The sequence below is a fragment of the Lagopus muta genome, chromosome 1 (assembly GCF_023343835.1).
Source record: "Lagopus muta isolate bLagMut1 chromosome 1, bLagMut1 primary, whole genome shotgun sequence".
NCBI classification, from domain to species: Eukaryota; Metazoa; Chordata; class Aves; order Galliformes; family Phasianidae; genus Lagopus; species Lagopus muta.
In genome coordinates this window covers 47278153-47297555 of record NC_064433.1, presented here as the reverse complement: position 1 = coordinate 47297555, position 19403 = coordinate 47278153, and the positions used below count along the sequence as shown (strand labels likewise).

Below are 19403 nucleotides of genomic sequence, written 5' to 3'. Positions count from 1 at the left end.
TTCAAGATGAAAATACATTCAACTAAATGAAATCAAGTTCAGAAACAAAGTCAGGTTGATGAGGCTTGGCTAGTTCTGCCCAGAGAAGGTTCCAGGGTGACCATATTGCAGTCTTCCTAAACTTAAAAGGAGCTTATAAGCAGAAAGTAGATCAGTATTTTTTTACATGGGTAGATGGAGATAGGATAAGGGAGGGCTGGCTTTAAACTAAAAGAGGGGAGATTTACATTGGCTGCTGGGGAATAACTTGCTCAGAGGGCAGTGAGGCATTGACACAGACTGCCCAGAGAAACTGTGAGTGCCCCATCCCTGGAGGTTCAAAGCCAGGTTGGATGGGGTCCTGGGCAGCCTGAGCTGGTGGGGTCACCCTGCCAACGGCACGGGGCACGACCGGGTGGGCTTTGAGTTCTCCTTCAAGCTAAGCCATTCTATGATATATCTCCAACAATTGTCACTGCACTTCAGTCTTTTTGTCTCCACTTGTAAATTAATGGACTCTGATTGTTCGTTTTTTCTGGAGCTCTTGCTCTTGGGAAGGTAAACTTGAATTCCAAGATGATGCTCAGGTGTATAGGCAATAGACACTGACAGAACTGTATTTCTGACTTGCAACCACAGAATAAGAGTATTGTCCAGCAGCATTTGTGCAGAGCTCTCTCCTGCTATTCCACCCTTAGCACTCCCAATGTATACTGATCTGTGAAGGCGCAGCCATATTTGCACCACAGAGGAGTTCATAGATGCTCAGAGAGCAGCCACAGCTTGGCAGAGCTGATCTCAGTGCTTTCCTGCATTATTTTTATGCCAAAAGAAAGGCATACATGTGAGGAGGTAGGTATTAAAATGTGCCATAGTGTGAAAAGATAACAGTTGTGTTGTTTCCATCAGAATTTTTTAGAAAATTTTAGAAATCCTAAAGAATAAGGTTTGGTTGTGATTTTAGCAGTTTAATCCTTTTCATCTCCATTTAGGTATGCCAACTGGGTTTCTTCTGTAGGCCTATGCCAACTGTCTCATGTGATACCCAGGAATTCTAGGCTTTGAATGGACTCAGAGGTAGCAAAAGAAAAAGGCATTATTATAGCAATGATATGAACTGTGTTGTAGTCCTAGCTCCAATCAGAAATAAATTATTTTGAAAATTTATTATAACTCTACCAAAGATCAGTCTATAGTTAAAATTTATATTTGTACAAAACAATTTAAAGAAAAAATGTAAGTGTGATTTTTCTGAAAATACAGGCTACAACTATAGTGCAGAACACTTTCTCTGTCATCGTGTGTGTGTATATAAGCACATCAGAATTCTACACGCCACAAAATCACTTCAATTGGTTTAAACAATTGTATTTTCCTCATGGGTACTGAAATAACTTCAGCAAGAATAGGGCTTGATTTTCTGATTCATGCTGAATTCAAAACTCAGTTATAAGTCCAGATTTAGTTTCACTACTAAGATTATTTTTTGTCTTTGAAAGAAATGAATCCAATATTTGTTACAGTTAAAAAAAAAAAAAAAAAAAAAAGTCAATGTTCTTTCAATCTGCTGATTAAATGAGAGCTTTCATCCTATTTAATGTTCTGGAAACCAAGCCATATAGGTCAGAAGATCTCATTTAAAACACATAACAAAGATGACCATGCCAGAGGCAGTATACTTTTTCAGGATGTATTTGTAGCTGCTGTGAGTGTAGGCTATTCCATAAGTATTCAGGTATATTTCATTTTGATGAGGGGAAAACAAAAAAGGTGGAGAAAACTCTCAGCTTTATCCCGGCATTTTGTTTTGTTTTCCCCTCGGAGACTGCTGTCTGTACCTACTACCCCCGCCCAGGCAGCGGGAGGCACAGCGCGGCCCCGGCTGCGCCCCCACTAGCCGCGGATGGAAGCCGAGTTTCGCCGCTGAGCTGAGATTGAAAGAGCTCACTGTGATTGGTGGATGGGATTTGAATTGTTAGCCAGTAGCAGTGGGATTTGCGATGGACCAATTAGAGAGCTGCTCGTACGGAGCGACACGTCACGGGCTCCGTTATCCAATCAGAACGCAGATAGCGAAGGCCGTAGATTTGCATACAGCCCCTATAAAGAGGTGAGCAGTGCCAGCAGCCGGCACTCCGCTGCGCCGAAAGGATTGTCGAGGAGTAGCTATGCCTGAGCCGGCCAAGTCCGCGCCCGCCCCCAAGAAGGGCTCCAAGAAGGCGGTCACCAAGACCCAGAAGAAGGGCGACAAGAAGCGCAAGAAGAGCCGCAAGGAGAGCTACTCGATCTACGTGTACAAGGTGCTGAAGCAGGTGCACCCCGACACGGGCATCTCGTCCAAGGCCATGGGCATCATGAATTCGTTCGTCAACGACATCTTCGAGCGCATCGCCGGCGAGGCGTCGCGCCTGGCGCACTACAACAAGCGCTCGACCATCACGTCGCGGGAGATCCAGACGGCCGTGCGGCTGCTGCTGCCCGGCGAGCTGGCCAAGCACGCGGTCTCCGAGGGCACCAAGGCGGTCACCAAGTACACCAGCTCCAAGTAGAGTGGTGCGGATTACTCGATTTTAACCCAAAGGCTCTTTTCAGAGCCACCATTTATTCTAGTAAAAGGGCTGTGTTACTTCTGAGGGGTGTAGCGTAGGTTTTTAATAGAGTGAAACGAATGCGAGTGCTTGAGGTATAAATAACAAAAAAAATAATCGCTTAGTTGAGCATTTTGGAGGTCTCAGTTCCGAATTAATTGAGCAGTAGCAACTCATGGAGTTAACGGGGTTGCTCGGTAACTGTGCTATTGCTGCAGCAGGGTACACGGTATTCCAGCAGCAGCCACTGCTGCTCTCTGCTGTCAGGACCCCGTCGGGAAGGTGAGTGCTTCGTTTTGCTTTTGATTCTTGTGATAAAAGCTATACCAAGAATATTTTATCTTACTCTAGAAATGCATTCCTAATAGAAAATAAAAAGTTCGCGTTACATACATTGTAGCAGACCACCCTTAAAGAATAATCTTCTGTCTATTTAATTCATTAATAAACGGATGAAAAACAGTCCCCGAGGCGTCGCTGTTTCGAACCAGCAGCGCTCTTTTCCCTTTCCCCTGTCGCGCACTCCATCACCGGACGGGGAAGGACCGCACGCTGTTTCTCCCTTAGGCAAAAGCAGCCGTAGAGCCGCGCAGGCGGCGGTTCCCGCACCGGGACCCGGGGGCGGGATGAGGCGGGGACGAGCGAGCGGCTCCGCAGACGTGCGGGACGGGAGCGGGGGCGGTGCCGGGAGGGGGTTGGTGCTGAGCCGGACCAATGACAGCCCAGCGCGGGTTCTTTAAACCCCTCCCCAAGTAGGACCCGAGGTTGGCACCGCCCCGCCCGGCTGGGAAGCGCCGCTGCTGGCGCCTCGCTCCCGAACTGCACGTAGCCCATAATGGAAGGGGCTCTTATCTCCCATGTGAGTTGCAACTAGCGCGCCCAAATCTGAATCTCCGCAACTGAGATGATTAGTTGCGCTGCCGCGGTTCGCGCAGCATTCCAGCTCTTTTTGAAAGTAAGTGGGTGGCTCTTAAAAGAGCCTTTGGGTTTATTTAAACGAGCAGACTCGAATTTCTTCTGTCATCTTACTTCTTCTTGGTTGCTGCCTTCTTTGCCTTGGCTGCCTTGGGTTTGGCCGCCTTAGGCTTGGCAGCTTTGGGTTTCACCGCCTTTGCCTTGGCTGGGCTCTTGGCAGCCTTCTTGGGGCGACCAGCCTTGGTTGCCTTCTTGGGGCTCCTCGTTGCCTTCTTGGTGGCAGCAGCCGCCGGCTTCTTAGCTTTCTTGGGGCTCTTCTTCACTGCCGCTGCCTTCTTGGGCTTCTTAGCAGCAGCCGCGGGCTTCTTGGCCGGTGCCTTCTTGGGCTTGGCTGCAGGTTTCTTCTTAGTCGCTTTCTCTTTGGTCTCGCCCGGCTTTTTATTCAGCTTGAAAGAACCGGAGGCGCCGGTGCCCTTGGTCTGCACCAGGGTGCCCTTGCTGACGAGGCTCTTGAGCCCCAGCTTGATGCGGCTGTTGTTCTTCTCCACGTCGTAGCCGCCGGCGGCCAGCGCCTTCTTGAGCGCGGCGAGGGAGAGCCCCTTGCGCTCCTTGGAGGCGGACACGGCCTTGGTGATCAGCTCGGTGACGCTGGGGCCCGCGGGCTTGCGGGCTTTGGCGCCGCCCGCCGCCTTCTTCGGCTTCTTGGCGGCCGCCTTGGCGCCGGGCGCGGACACCGCAGGCGCGGCAACGGGCGCGGTCTCCGACATGGTGACGGCCGTCGTCCACAGATCGGGGGGAACCACTGGGCCTGGAGCAAGTCGGCGGCCTCGTATTTATAGAGCGGAGCCGCGCGGTGATTGGTGCTTTGCAGAGCCCGCCCCGCCGCACGGCGCAGAGCTCCCTTCTCCCCGCTCATTTTGTGTTTCTTAAGAGGCGAAAAAGAGCGTTTTTTCTACAATTTCCGCCACCTATTCGCCCCAAGTCACAGCGGCGCGGAGGGCAAAGGCTGCTGCTGCCACGGGCGGAGTTTCTCTCCGGAGAGGCGAAGGGTGAGTTAAAAAAGAGCCGATAAACCCCGAGTCCTGGACCTGGGCAGACCTCGGGAGACAGAAACTTTTGTTTTTCCTTCTAAATAAAATCCGCACCGTGGGAAGTTGCACCCCCAGAGCAATGAATTATTGTTCTTTAAAGGGTCTTCTCTTAATCTGAGCCGAAACCCAGGAGCTGGAGTCGTTATTTTCATCGCAAATTGATTTCAAAGAGGAGGAAGTAACACAGGCTCATACAGAGCACTGAATATGGATTAGAAATTAGCTCCTTTGTCCCCAGTCCTTTGACCCATTAAAAATAATAAAAATCAATTAAATGAGTGCCTGATGCTGCAAGGTGAGGAGCAGCCTGACATCCCCTGAAGGACTTCTCTTGCCCCGGGAGGAGATGGCCTCAGAGCACTGCACTGCACTGCTGGTGCACCTGCATACAGGGATCCATCCCTGCTGCTGTTCCACAGAGGCACTGAGCAGCTCAGCCAAGGGGCTGACACGGGAGCAGATCTCACTGATCACTGCAGTCAGTACTCCAAATTCCATCCCTCAGATGTGTTTTTATTTTGGTCTGGTTTGGTGGACATCTGAGTCAGCGTGACCAAGGCAGACGCTGCTGCAAGCGGTTTCCCATTCCCCTGCACTGTCATCAGGGCTCTCCCTGCAGAGTGCACCCTGCATACCCCACAGTTACCATGCAGAGCCCAACTCCCACCCTGGAAGCAGTGTCAGAAGCATCTGCAGCTCTACAGGCCCTGTTACTCTGCCAGCAGGAGGGGGAGAGCCTCTGGCAGACATCATCGAGGCCATGGAATAAACGCATTTAATTTCTCATACCAAGAAGTGCTCATTCCAATTCTGTTTTTTTTCCCATATCAGAAAATGTTCATTCTATTTCTCTGCGCTGTTTCCATTGCTGTCTGCAACCCTTGTTTTTCCCACAGCCACCTGTAACCATTTGTGGCACTACAACGTAACATCATTTTGCTTCCTGTAATTTCTTGTTTTATTAAAATGTGCTCTCTGACCTATGAATGGTGATGTCTGTTTCTGTCAACATCTCTATTACAGTGTTCATTGGTGTGGATGAAGTGCAGCCAAAGCTGGCAGCATTTCTCCTTAGCTCACACAGCTCTCATCCAGGTGTAATGCAGTAGAGGCACAGCTTGGACAAAGCCATGGCAAAACTGCATTAAAAATTAACTTGGAGTGCCCAGAGAAGGAATGACTGAGCCTCCAGGCACTGCTGGGGCAGGACAAGCTCCCCAGGGGGACCAGCGAGCTCTCAGCTTGATACAGACTGGAAAAACCTTGCTGATGGCTCTTGCAGCAATATTCAACATTTTGCCTTTCTCACCCCTACCAAACAGATTCCTTTAACACAAAATCTGACTTTGTGGTCTTCTAGCACACATTCAGCTTTTAGTAAATTATTTGATCACATCTAGCGTTTACCCTAATATGCTATCTTCATGCTAACACCTGACTTTTAGCAGCAAAGCCAACACAGATATTTTTGGGATCTGCAGCTCCTTTACGAGGAAGTGGGTGGCTCTGAAAAGAGCCTTTGGGTTCCTTGGAGATAGGATCACTCCTCAGCTTTTACTTGCCCTTAGCCTTGTGGCTGTCAGTCTTCTTGGGCAGCAGCACAGCCTGGATGTTGGGCAGCACCCCACCCTGCGCGATGGTGACCTTGCCCAGCAGCTTGTTGAGCTCCTCGTCGTTGCGGATGGCCAGCTGCAGGTGGCGGGGGATGATGCGCGTCTTCTTGTTGTCGCGGGCCGCGTTGCCCGCCAGCTCCAGGATCTCGGCCGTCAGGTACTCCAGCACGGCCGCCAGGTACACCGGGGCGCCGGCGCCCACCCGCTCCGCGTAGTTGCCCTTGCGCAGCAGCCGGTGCACGCGGCCCACGGGGAACTGCAGCCCGGCTCGTGATGAACGCGACTTAGCCTTGGCGCGCGCCTTCCCGCCCTGCTTCCCACGGCCCGACATCGCTCCTACCAGCACCACCAACCACCGCCCTGCTGACGCGACTCACGTGTGGCTACGCTCCCTCCCCTTCACCTTTTATAGCCTCCCGAAGCAGCCCGGCTCGCTTTCCGATTGGCTGGCGCGCTCTCTCTCTCGCTCTGACCAATGGCGCCGCGGATCCAAATCCACCCAATGGGCGGCGGGCGGCTGCCCGGCTCCGCGCACCCCCATTTCATCAGCGCTCCGCGGCGGTGGGCGTGGCGTCCCCGGCAATTGGTTTCGCTGTCGTTTCTGAGCGGTTTGATAGCGGGGTTGGCAGCAGCGCTCGGCGCTGGATTTGACCTCCGTGCCATCGCCCACCGCTTGCACGATGCTGAGGGTCCAGGCGAGGACGTGAATGAACAGACTGAAGCACGAGCAGCCCCAGCTCCCGCTGCTTTGGTAAAAGCAATGGGAAGAAGTCACCCCTTTGTGCTCTTTTCACTTAGATCTGCACTAAAGGCAAAGAAGAGAAGCCCCCCCCACACTGATTTAGCTTAAGGCGAATCAGAGACCGGGTCTTTCTGCTAAAGCGTCAGCCCTACGTGCATCTGGTTTCCACATACAGTACCTTTGCAGTTCATCCAAAAGAAAGTCCTGAAGGAGAGCATCACAGAGGATGCAGCAGTGCCCTGCCTGGCTTCAGACCCTTTGCAGAAAACGAATGGAGTATTCCCTAGAGGATTTGCATAGACAAATCCAGCTCTTCTGCTTGCTTCCAGAATCCAGGAAAACAAAATCAAAGGGTAAGGCTGAGTCATTAATACTCAGCCTGAGGCTTACAGCCAACTAAAGGTACTGTTTGAGGTATTCACCAGTCTGGCTGACTAAGAACAGGAGCATTTATGTCCTATATACTCAGCCACCAGCCTGGATAGAAATCATTCACTAGAAGTCATTCAGTGTAAGCCCTTGAACAGGGACAAAGTTCTCCCACTCTCTTCTATGCTCTCGTAACAGTACCCATTTTGTTGCCTTTTTCAAGATAAATGCACTCTCATAAATAACCAATTCCTGATCTTGTGCTCAAATTCAGTGCTTCAGACAGAACTTAAGTATTTTGAAAACGCAGTTCCCTCTCTGAGGAAGCATTTGGGAAAGTCTTACTGCCTACACAGCTCATCCCCCAGGTCTAACAATGGTTTTGTCTACAAGAACCCAGTAAGTTTTGTTCCCATTTGATGCAGACTGCAAGTATTTGTTTCTTGCAATGATTTCTGGAATATTGACTCTGTCAGTATAGTTTATTGAACTAAAGCAGTATTTCAAGTAAAACATTTTTTAATACTAGAAAATAAGAACCACCTCCTTTTCCACCTATATGCTAGATTTACATATACCACAAGGAAGCCAATATTTTGATACACTGAATATTTATTGTCTTTCACAAGACAAAATGAAGGTTCCCCTGCCAATGAAAAGCCATCAAGATGACGGTTAAGGGGACAGGGTGCAAAATTCCAGTGTACAGTATACGCAACAAATGACCGCCCTGACTACCCCGGAAGAAAGATGATTGATCTCACTGCAACTAAAAACAAAACAGGATTATAAAATATTTACAGAAAGGAACAATGCAGAAAATAAAAACTGGACAACCACGTGTGTATGAAATTCTGCTAACGCTTTTCTGGCTCCTTAAAAATTGGCTCCACTACCCTCACCAGAGCATTCAGGATGTAAAAGGATTAAGGAAGAGCAAAGTCAGCCCCAACTCCTATGCCCCCTCCACAGAGCACCATCACCTCCTCCAAGGAACTGGGAGGACTCAAGGGAAGCAGAGTTGCCTTACTGACTGTAATTCCCTTGCTCCAAGTGGACACGCTAGCTCTGAAAGGAAAGACTTGGCTGCACCTCACCTGCAGCAGTCTCTACTCAGAGCATACTGGCAAGTTAACCCATGGGTAGTAGGGAACCTTTCCCTGTCATGCGAGCCCTTTCATTGCTTGCAGAAAGACCTCTCCTTCTTCCTCTGTGGTGGCCTGATCTGTGTTCAGAGGGCAGGAAAGCTGACTGGGACAGGTCAGAGAAGACCTTCCATTTCCTTCATGAAGGCTTCATACACATCATCCTTTGTCTGTACAGAGATAGGGGCAGACGATCCAGCCTTAGGGGCAGCTTTGGTTAATGGGAGAGCAGGCTCATCATCCTGTTTTCTCTGAGAGGCAGCCAAAGCCCCTTTATTCTCCCTGCGCACTCGCAAGGCAGTGGGCACAAAGCGAGTGATTTCAGCCTTGGGGTTAGTGATCTGTGGCTTGGCACTGATAGTAGCCGTGGCCTTCTTCTCAATGGTGGCTGCACTGGTGTCATCCGCCTTGGGACGTTGAATCAAGCTGGGTGGGGCACTCAGAACACCAGGGTTTGGAAGAGGAGCTGGTGGGTAAAGCCCAGGCGGGGCAGGTCCTAATGGAGGCACCAGAGGTGGCCGCAGCATGCCTGGGCGAGGAGGAGGGATACCTGTAAAGAAGAACAGAAAAGGTGAGCTGACTCTACCTGGGATTCCTAAAATCTCTGGACAAAAATAATGCACAGGCTCACAAAGCCAAAGACTGTCAACAAAGTGCAGAGCCGCTGGCTTTAGAGAAGGGGAAACAGGGACAAGTATTGCACCACTTGATAGCTCCCAACAAGAAGGTGGAAGGAAGCTGAATTAAGACAAGAAAACTGCTCAGCAGACTTGGGAAGCCAGAAGAGCCTGTGTATTGCTCTCCTTCAATTTTCAAAGTTAAAATCTGAAAAGCTTCCTTAATTATCCCACTGGAATTTCAAAATCAGAAGCACTAGCCAGCAAAACAAAAAAAATCACAACACACTATCTCCTATACAGAAACAGTGCAGCACACGTTTAAACACTGAAACTTTTTATTATAAGTGCCAGGTCTCTCACTATCAAAATACGCATAGCAGTATGGAATTATTTGTTATTATAAAGAAATGGCATCAAGGAGCAAATCAGAAAGAACCTAAGGGCATACCTTTAGCTGCACATACAAGAACAAAGGCAAACTGGCAGTAGGGAACTATTTAAGGTCTAAAGGAGTATCTGATACTCCAATTAGATATACTGCCTTGATCACCAAAACAAAGATCATAGAGAACTGGGAAGACAAAGTAGGGAAAAAGCTGGCTCCGAAGCACAGTACTTTACCTGGTGGGGCAGGAGGTGGCAGGCGAGGAGGGGGTCCACGTGGAGGAGGGCCTGGGGGAAGACCAGGTGGGGGACCGGGGGGAGGGCCTGGGGGTCGCCCAGGCGGGGGACCCGGTGGTAGAAGTCGAGGTAAAGGCCCACGCAGCCCTGGTAAACCAGGAGGTCTCAGGAAAGGAGGAGCTCCTGGAAGCATACATGTAGGAGAAGAACTTAGGTTCGTGGATACAAGAACAATCCCACCTGCTAATACTGAAGATTCTCAACAGGAACTTCAGAGGTGTTCTCATACTAGCCAGCTGCCTGATTAAACCAAATCTTTTAAGTTGTCTCAGGAAAAGGCAACAGTTGTAGAACCAAGAAAGCTTCTTGGTTATATTCAAATACAAATATTTTCTCCATCTTCGAGAAAGGCTTTTCCCCATGTATTGAAGCAACAATTGAGAACAGCTAATAAAGTATGGTTATCTGAACTTAAACGGCTAGAAATGAAAGTATTTTAGTCTCTTCAGGCTGTGATTCTGGCCTGAGAAGCACAAAGTTTTTTCACTCTATTGAAAATAGCTGCTTTGAGGTTTGAGGTTCCCCTTCTAGGGGATGTCAGAAACAAAACTGGGGGAAGACGTTAAGAAAACCACAGACTGACCATGGAAGAAACCTCACAGGTCTCAGCAAATACCACACTGGGCTTCTGTACTTAACGTGTAATACGCCCTGCAGCTTCATAACCCCGACACCCATAAACCATCTGTAATACTAAGAGCCTGCATTCTTCAAAACAAATCAAATTAAATACTCACCAGGTGGAGGGCCAGGAGGAAGGCCAGTGGGTGGCCCTGGGGGTCTCAGTGGAGGGGCTGGAGGTGGTCCTAGTGGAGGTGGCCCAGGCATAGGAGGTGCCTGTATTTGACCCGAAGCAACGGCCTGTGAAGACTGCTGCTGAGTTGAGGCTGCAGTAGATGACCCAGTCTCTGCAAGAGCTTCCTCACTGTGCTGCTGTTGCTGCTGCTGCTGTTGTGATGTGTCTTCAGACTCTGAGTCATCTTCCTCCTCTTCTTCTTCTTCTGAGTATTCCTCCACTTCTCTCCCTTCTTCTGGGATTTCCTGACCTGGAAGCAGACACATTTATAAATATCAGTCCACAAGTATCAACTTTGTCAACATAAAACACTAAATAAGAATGAACAGAAAAAAAAAAGGAAAAGTTCACCTCAAAGGAAAGAAAACTGACGATATTAATACACACAAAATGCAAAGAAGTACTAGATAGTTCTGCTTTCCAGGGGGCACTGAAACTTCTATTAATAAATCTGAACACCAGTTATTTGAGTTTGTGGGAGATAAAAGTTCTTTTATTTTTTTTTTTATATTTAGCCCCCAAACTAGACATAATCACCACTTCTAAGAAACCCATCTTCTCCCAGCTTCCTTTCCTCTCCTTCCCCCCCAAAAAAAATACATGTGTCTTTGTGTCTATTTAAAATGAAAAATCTGGACTCTGTGGGTTAATACCTTTCTTCAAAAGGATATTATTAGGAAGTATTGAACCTTGCAGATTACAGGCTGAGCACACTAGGCTAAAAATAATAATCTAAATTAAAACCAACCACATTTTACACACTTAGTAGATTTTACAGTATGGCAGTAATGCATTTACCTCTATAAAACGGAATTGTGCAAATTAAGTTCACCAGGAAACCTGATCTGCAAATCTAATGGTAGGGATACGTTGAGAGGAGGCATATCACCCACCTGCCATTCGTAACATCATGGCCTGGAGTGGAGTCAGCTCTTTCATGTTCTTCTTCTTCTTCCGTGATTTCCCAGGCATGTCTGCAAACCGTACGCTGTGACCTGGGGAAAGCAAAGCACAGACAAAAAAAAAAAATGGCAGAGGGAACAGAATAAATCAGTAAATATAAAATACACATATATTAAAACACAAAAATGAATGTGTGTATGAAATACATCGAAGTCTTCCACTTGACGCAGAAAATACATCATTATGACATAATGATACTCCTAAATAAGAGTTAAGAGCCATCTTCCCAATCTTCTCAAGATTTGGTAACCTAGGATTTTCTGTCAATTGGAATCCTTTTAAACAACCAAGAGAAATCATCCAATAGTGCAGCCATCACAGAAATACTATTCAAGTCACCAAAGAGTGAGTATATTTTACAGTAAGGCTTAATTTTTCATGGAGTCCTTTGCTATTTCAATGCTTCAGGTGAAAAATGTTGCACGTTCAGATAGTGAACTTCTTGGTAGTTTCCATTCATTAATAAAATTGTTCAGGTGGAATTTAAGTGACCTACAACAGAGTTCATTGGCTGAACAGACCACTTTTTTCCCCTACCCCACAGTAAGGAGAACAGACAAAACACTGTTTAGTAGTACTTTTCTTCTGAAAACTCAGAAGCCCAGTCCATAAATTCCCATCATACCTGATTTCTTTTCTTCTCCGCCTTCCCTCTCCTTGTCATTATCACGATGTGGGAAGTCCTCACCTTCACTGTCTGCATCTGACCTATCACTGTCACTATCATCACTACTCTCATCATGCTTGTCTTGATCCATATCCTCAGGATAGCCTTCATCCTCACTTGTACTGGACATATCATCATCATGCCCTCGCTGCCCTGTGAAAAGCAAAGTATTAAGAAAGACATGAACTCCAAGCACACTGGTGTGAAAGGCAGAATATTTTAAGTTCATAGTAAGAAAAATCTTCCTAGCAACAGAGTGAACGTATTGTCAAAATTTGCTATTTAACACATTCTTAATGTATTCTGGGGAGCATATTGGTAAGGTTTCCTATTAACAGTTGATTAACTGGCACAGTAAATAAGTGAAGGGAACTGAATTACACAACTTCCCCCTTAGAAATACTTCAGTCCTTTTTGGTATGCAGTGAGGCTGACATTCCCATTTGTAGAAGTCTCTATGGAAAATACAGTAACTGTTTAAAAATGCATCCTCAGATTTGGTGTTACAGTTTTTGTTTGTTTTCTTGGGTTTTAATGCAAGGTGGGGGGCAGGGGGAAGATTACTTCTCTGCAAATACACACACTATCTCCTTAAAAATGGAGTAAAACACATTTCAGCCCCGCTAAGACCACACGGGAAAACTCAGTTTACCCAATATAATGAAAAACTATCTGCAAGCTAAAATTAAAAAATACAGCATTTAGAAATACATTCAACAACAAAACTGCAAATGTTATGAAATATATTGGAATCACCTCAGGATTGCAAATCACTCAAAGAGTTCTTCAAGTAGTACAAACACATTATCCAGACAACACCTTATCTAGAGTGCACCATGTTCACAGCAGTACTATTCACAGCAAAACAAAGAGGTCAAGAACCCAGAAAGAGACAGGAAAATCCTTGCCTGGTTCAGAACCGTAAGAAACGTCTTCCTCTCGCCTTCGAGGAGCCACGTCCAAAGCAAAACCCACTTTACGACCATACATCTGTAGGACCTGTGGTGGGGGTGGTCCTGGAGGAGGTCCTGGGGGCTTCCTGCCAGGAGGTAAACGTGGAACACCGAGCCCAGGAGGAGGAAGCATAGAAATAGAACGAACTGGTGGTCTGGAAATAAGACAGAAAATGAAAACCAGAAAAATCACAACAAGAAACAAATTGCTTATGCAACAAGTTGGTGAAATCAGACTACTCAAAAAAAAAAAAAAATATATATATATATATATATATATATATATATATATATATATATGCATGCATAGGAAGAACTAGTACTAACTTGAGAGCCAGATACACAAATAAACAAGGAGTCTAAACTGAATATACTAGCAAGACAAAAAAAAAAGAACAACTGTCTGACAGATCAAGGGGTATTTACGTTCAAACAATGAGGCAGGGCTTTAAGTTTGACCAATAAACAGAAAGACAAAAAGGTACCAAATACTACCCAAATCAGTTTAAACAGAAAATCTAATAGGAAGGAAAGATTGAGGTTTTTCAGTCAAAACAGAACAAAAAAAAAAAAACAAAAAAAAACAAAAAAAAAAAAAAAAAACCACCAATTAACTCCCACAGAATTTCCAATTTCTGCTCCTCAATATTACTCCCGCTTCCAACCCCAGCTCTTTCCTAGTAAGAGAAAGAGTTCCTGTTTTTCTTCCCCTTCCAAGCATCCTTTTCCTCTTACCCATAGGCTGATGTCTTCTTGAGGATAGAAGGTGGTTGGGCCCCAGGAAGGGGAATGTCTTGTATAAGAATGTTGGAGGGAGCATGAGGCATGTCAGGTAAAGGGATACTTTCCACTTCAACATGCTGAGCATTCTGAGGGAAGAAAAAAAAATAATAATTGAGTTCCACAGAAGCTACTGTACAGCCTTATTACCTTTAAGAACACTCAGCACATGGGACCTGCCATCACTTGCCAAAAGTCTGTTACACAGGCATGCTGCCTTACAGCAGTCAACGCTGCAGTAAATGCTTTCAGTACAAAACAACTCACACATGTAGAGCACGCATGAAAAGCTTTTGTCTTTCAGTCAAACCCAAACACATCATCAGCTTTAAACCTTCTATCCCCAAAACAAAACAAAAAAAAAATGCAGGCAAGTATGCCTACACCTCCTGAGCATCCAAAAAACTTCAATCATAGGCTCAGCATGCCCCAGAAAAAGAAAATTTAAAATACTTGCACATGTGCAACATTGTATTTTTCTGTACAATTGGGAAAAATGTCACAGAACGTTCCTTAATGAATGACAAATAACCATTTGCAGATTCAGATTCGTGTAGTCAATGAGTATACAGATGTTATAGTTTAGAAATATACAGGAAAGTTAGACCAAAAAGGTTATCACACTAAAGAAGGAAGGATGGAAAGCTTACCCTTGTCCTGGGCTCACTGAGAAGACTCCAGGGGGAGCGATCTCCAGAAGAGATCCTTCCCCAGTGGTAGTCAGCTCTTAAATGGAGTCTAGGAGAGGTGGAGCCAGGTTCCACCCCTTCCAGTTGCACAGGTGAATTGCCTTCACCTGTGCTCCCAGGGCTGACTCACTGCTCATCTCAGGTGGTCAATCAGAGGTTCAGGCCATGATTTAGCAGTCCCCATACAAGATTTAACAGAAATACCAGCTGCACACACTCATATGCTCTCTCTCTCTCTCCTTAATACAGAAAATAGATCCCAATATCGATCTGCAATGTAAGTTTTCCTTTAATCTAATCTATTATTAAATTAAATCAATATAAGAGGGAGAAATACGGACTAGTCATCCTCCACACTGTCTTCACTGAAATACTCTAACTGGAGTTACTAAGAAACCTAGTACACGTGCTTAATATTAACTAAATATATACTGGTCTCTTATAAAGACCCCTTTTTAAACTATTATACCTAAAGAGAAAATGAAGATTACACAGTACACAGTTACAAGCCTCAACATTAAAAGCAATACCTTGACAGCATCAAAATACTGGCTGAGTTGTGCTCTCTTTTGCTCATACTCCACTTCCAACTTGCGGAGTTCTTTATAGATGTCAGGATTCTCCTTCTCATAGAGCCGTAAGATACGCTCAAAAGTCTCACGGAGCTTCTTGCGTTTATCCTTTAGCACTTTTTCATTAAGCTGTGGCTGCTGCACTGGGTTAAACTCTAATCAAAGACAGCAAAAGCAAGCCAAAGATTCAGAAGTTACTCTACTCCACAACCACGATTAATGAAACAACGTCAAACCACTTTCAGTTCCTATTTTCAGGAAGTCTTCCCCATCAAGACCAATTATAAGTCACTTACATACTCGGTGTTTGACAGCTATCGTCAACACCCAGTACCTCCCCTGCTCACCCATCTCATCCAATTTTTCCATGTCCCGGATGATCTGCTTTGGGTCTTTCATCTTCAGTACAGCTGCTCGTACCATCATTCGTTGCTTTTTGTTCTAAGAAGATCAGAAATCAAGGAGATCAGAAAAGTGACACAGGAGAAAGAAAAGCTTTTTGCTAAACAATCCTCTGTCAACACTCCCAATCTAATAGAAAAAAGAAAAAGGCACCTCAAAATGCCTTGCAGATATTAACCACAGCACAAATCAGCAGGAGAAGTTTTGAATATCTCTAGGAGTTGTAATTCCCCTATCTCACTATTTACAGATGGTTCTATAATTCATACATTCCAATGAAGACACATACAATCAGTAAAATAAATCAACTGACAAAAACAATAAAATGAATCATGCCATGTTTTTTTTTTTGTTTTGTTTTAACTCAAATCCAGATTTCTGCCTGTGTTTTCTTAACTGTTTGGACAGTATATTCCTAACTAAATTTTACAAGATCAACTGAAACACTGTAGTCTATTCACCATTCATGGCCCTTTATAATCACAAACATCATGCAAAGCACAGGGAATGCCAAGTAAATGTTCCAGATCTCTTTACGTACCTTTTTTAGTTCCCTCTTCCGAGCTTCCTTTCCTAGAGAGAGGGAAGAAAAAGAAAGAGAGAAAAAAGAACTTGAAAGAGTGCCTCAAATCCGCAAACAACCTTTCCTTCTTCAGGACAAGCACTATTTCTCAACAGTTCATTCATTTTGAATTTTTCATTAAATAAAAGGAAATTTTAAAGCTCATCTTCCCACTGATAGACAAACACAGTATGAAATAGAAATCTATTTTGTATGTTTCATATAGAAAGAAAATGCAACATAGCAGTCTTCAGGCCTCTAGAAGCAGCAATGTTTTTATACTGAAAAGAATAACAGACAAAAAAAAGGCACAGTGATGCATGCAATTGTAAAAGATTGCTGCTGAAATGTAGCGTCAACAAGAAACAATGCCTTTTAAAAATATGCAGGCTTTGAACATGCATCTGAAACAAAGAATGCTCACAGTGGAAGTCTGGTTTTTCTGTTTCTATGTAGCACTGAAAATGCAGTATGTTACAAAAAAGGAAAAGGCTAGACAACCCCCTCCTGTAAACTGAGCCTTTGCAAAATGTGACGTTACACAAATTCTAGCCTCAGATAGATTACCTCCACCTCAAGGAGCAGCTCAGCCAATTGTTAAGTATAAAAACTACAGAACACTGATAATTACAGTAAAAATTAAGGGAAAGATGGTGCAGAACAGCAACAGCATGCAAGCTAGTAGTCTTCTTGGAAACTTTTACAGCCAAAATGGAAACAGTACTTTTTGGGCTTGGGAAACTCAGTTCCCAGACAGAATGGATGATCTTACCCTCAGAGAAAGATCTTTATCTGCTTTCCTGGGACTCCCCATTCCCTTTTGCTTAGTTTTTATGGGTACTTACGAGCCTGATCTGTGGGATTCATGAATTTCCCACTCTTGGTGGATGATGTAGATCTCCGCCCCATTTTGGCTTTTTTTCTTCTGCTTCAAAATAAAACAAATGAGAAAGACCTGGAAAAGATAACCATAATTTCAGGTCCTATGCATAAGTAGGACACGTGTGCTTATTCGTCCTCTTTGTATTAGTAGGTTGACAAACCAAAGAAAACCTCAAGTATTCTAAGATTATCAAATCCTACACAAGTTCAGGCATTCACATCAAAACCATCCTATTTTAATTAAGTACCACTTAACTACTTACTTACAACTACTTTAAGTGCAGACTTTAAACAAGTCAGTTTGTTCTTCACCTCATGGCTTGAACTGGGAAGCTTCTTGCTTTTAGAAAAATAAATTTGTATCTTATTGTATCCTTCCATAACATAAGCATGTCAGAGCCTTTCTAGCTTTCCACTTAACCGCCTAAGATACCTCTACTTCAAATGTTTCCCATATATATCCTTTTTCCTCCCAGACTTTTAGGTTGCCCTTGACTTCTCCCCTACCAACCATCAACCACCACATCCATCAAGAAGCACTCTGTACACATTGTTTTTCTCCTCACAGACCACTACCCTTATGCCATCTCAATCTGCATCTGTTTCAAGCTGCATCACAATGACCAGAAAGGAAAGATTATTCTAATAAAGAGTTCTTTCCTACCTTTGGGCACTTCTTTAACTTACAGTCAACTGTAATGGCTGAAATACAGTCAGAGGCATTGCCTTTCTCAAAGAGAAAAACATTCTCAAACCCTGATCCCAAATCCTTTTAGGGCAAAAAGGAGGGTCCGCACAAGATAACCGGTGAAGGAGGAGGGAAAAATCAACCGACCCAACGTATGCTTCGTGAGCACTGGGGAGCGAGGCATAAAGTCTCCAGTGAAGCACACGAAGGCCTCCCCACCTCGAGGGATGTTGGGGGAAAGGAAGAAGGCGGCAGCGCCAACCACCTTCCTCCCCCCGCTTCCTTTCCCTTTCCCTTTCCCTTTCCCCATCCCAGCTCCATCCCTTGTCTCTCACCACTCGGCCCGGCGGGGTAAGGCGAGGCAGCTCAGCTCCCTCCCGCCGCCGCGGCCTCTACCACCACCGCGCTGCCCGCCGCTGCTGCGCCGCCATCTTGAACGGGGACGGAGTGGCGCGCCGCGGTAAAGCACGACCGCCGTAAAGCACGACTGTCGTAAAAGCACAAGTGCAGCACGGCGCCAACTCTATGATCTCGCTGCCTTTCTGGCACGCACGGGGGTTGCCGGGACGGCGGCAGTCTGGGGGAGGGTTGGGAAATAAAACTGAACAATCTGAATTGCTGTGAGACTTTTTCACTGTTTAATAGGTGCTGTGAGAAATAAATGGAAATAATTTAAATGGAAATAATTTAAATCTTGCCCCGTCTTTGGTTTGTGATAGAAGGAAGCAGGTGATGTTTACTGACACCTTCAGCAGCCACATGAGGCAGTTGGTTGCTTAGCAGTGCCTCGTTTTGGCTGCCTTCTTCATTGGGGTTGTGCTTATGTAGAACACGTCTGCACTATGCAGATTTAATTCTTCATTCTGTGTCCACACGCAGAGCAGGGAGGGAATACGTGAGGGATGTGGTGGGAACACCTCTACCATGAGCATCCTTGACGAGCGCTGTATCACTAGAGAGAGAGAGCTTGCTGAGCCTTTGCAGGTTGCCCGCTCCACACAGAGGCTGGGTCTCTCACTGTGGCAATATTCGGCTCGGGCAAAGCGTTACCATGACGACCACAACTGCTTTCTCCTAGGGATGTCTGCTGACTAGTAGAAAAATATACTACACAACTGCCAGTGATATCAGCAAGTCCCATAGATTCTTTTTTTGCTGGACTAGGGGAAAAGAGCATGTGTTTCTTTTTAACCTCAGGGCTCCCTTGTGGGGGTGGGAGGTGCTGTACCCCACTGTGAGGTCAGCTCCCTGGGGTTCTGGCCAGGCTTCTGTGGGCTCACGGCCTTCTGCCCCATACGCTGAGGGAAAGGTTCCCTCCTGCTGGGCTCCAGCACCTTCAGCATCTTATAGACATGAGGACATCTCAGGCACCTGCTTTTTCAAGGAAGTCATCCTTCCACTAAGCCCAGCAGGATCAAGGATCAATCAAAAGGTGAATAGAAACTGTATTTTTAGGTTCTTCATTATGTGTCCTGCTTCCACTGGCACTGCTTAGAATTTGCTTTCAAGAAAATGTGGGTAAGCTCTCTGAAAAGTACAACGGATTTGCTTCTGTTTGACTCCACTTTTCTACTACAGCAGTGGCTGACAATCTCACAGAGATACGTAGTGAGCTCATTCTTTTTCTCCCTAAATTAGAGTGTAGATTTGCACACAGAAAACAGCAGGAATGAGGAACTGCCTTTGCAACGCTCAAAATGGCACTG

General features: G+C 45.7%; 4 protein-coding genes across 4 annotated transcripts in view; 1 reads left to right on the top strand and 3 right to left on the bottom strand.

The window, feature by feature from the left end:
- LOC125690211 (histone H2B 1/2/3/4/6) overlaps positions 1–3408 on the top strand; it is a 108230-nt gene extending 104822 nt beyond the window's left edge. Inside the window, exon 2 of the mRNA XM_048938389.1 lies at positions 2199–3408. Coding sequence (XP_048794346.1) covers positions 2199–2528 — 330 coding nt within the window. The 3' untranslated portion in view covers positions 2529–3408. The remainder of the gene's footprint in view (positions 1–2198) is intronic.
- Positions 3409–3530: 122 nt separating this feature from the next.
- LOC125690118 (histone H1) lies at positions 3531–4271 on the bottom strand. Its single transcript, XM_048938129.1, has one exon. It carries the CDS (start codon positions 4247–4249, stop codon positions 3593–3595), a length of 657 nt encoding a protein of 218 aa, XP_048794086.1. The 5' UTR covers positions 4250–4271; the 3' UTR covers positions 3531–3592.
- Positions 4272–6106: 1835 nt separating this feature from the next.
- Positions 6107–6548, bottom strand: LOC125690198 (histone H2A-IV-like). Its single transcript, XM_048938358.1, has one exon. The coding sequence runs from the start codon at positions 6515–6517 to the stop codon at positions 6128–6130; it is 390 nt and encodes a 129-aa protein (XP_048794315.1). The 5' UTR covers positions 6518–6548; the 3' UTR covers positions 6107–6127.
- A 1277-nt stretch (positions 6549–7825) lies between these two features.
- Positions 7826–18169, bottom strand: WBP11 (WW domain binding protein 11). Its single transcript, XM_048938050.1, has 12 exons — positions 18033–18169; positions 16973–17082; positions 16107–16138; positions 15511–15604; positions 15122–15318; positions 13858–13991; positions 13078–13277; positions 12128–12322; positions 11433–11534; positions 10481–10789; positions 9684–9866; positions 7826–8992 (listed from the first exon to the last, which is right to left on the bottom strand). Exons 2-12 carry the CDS (start codon positions 17034–17036, stop codon positions 8559–8561), a joined length of 1944 nt encoding a protein of 647 aa, XP_048794007.1. The 5' UTR covers positions 17037–17082; positions 18033–18169; the 3' UTR covers positions 7826–8558.
- Between the last annotated feature and the right edge of the window lie 1234 nt (positions 18170–19403).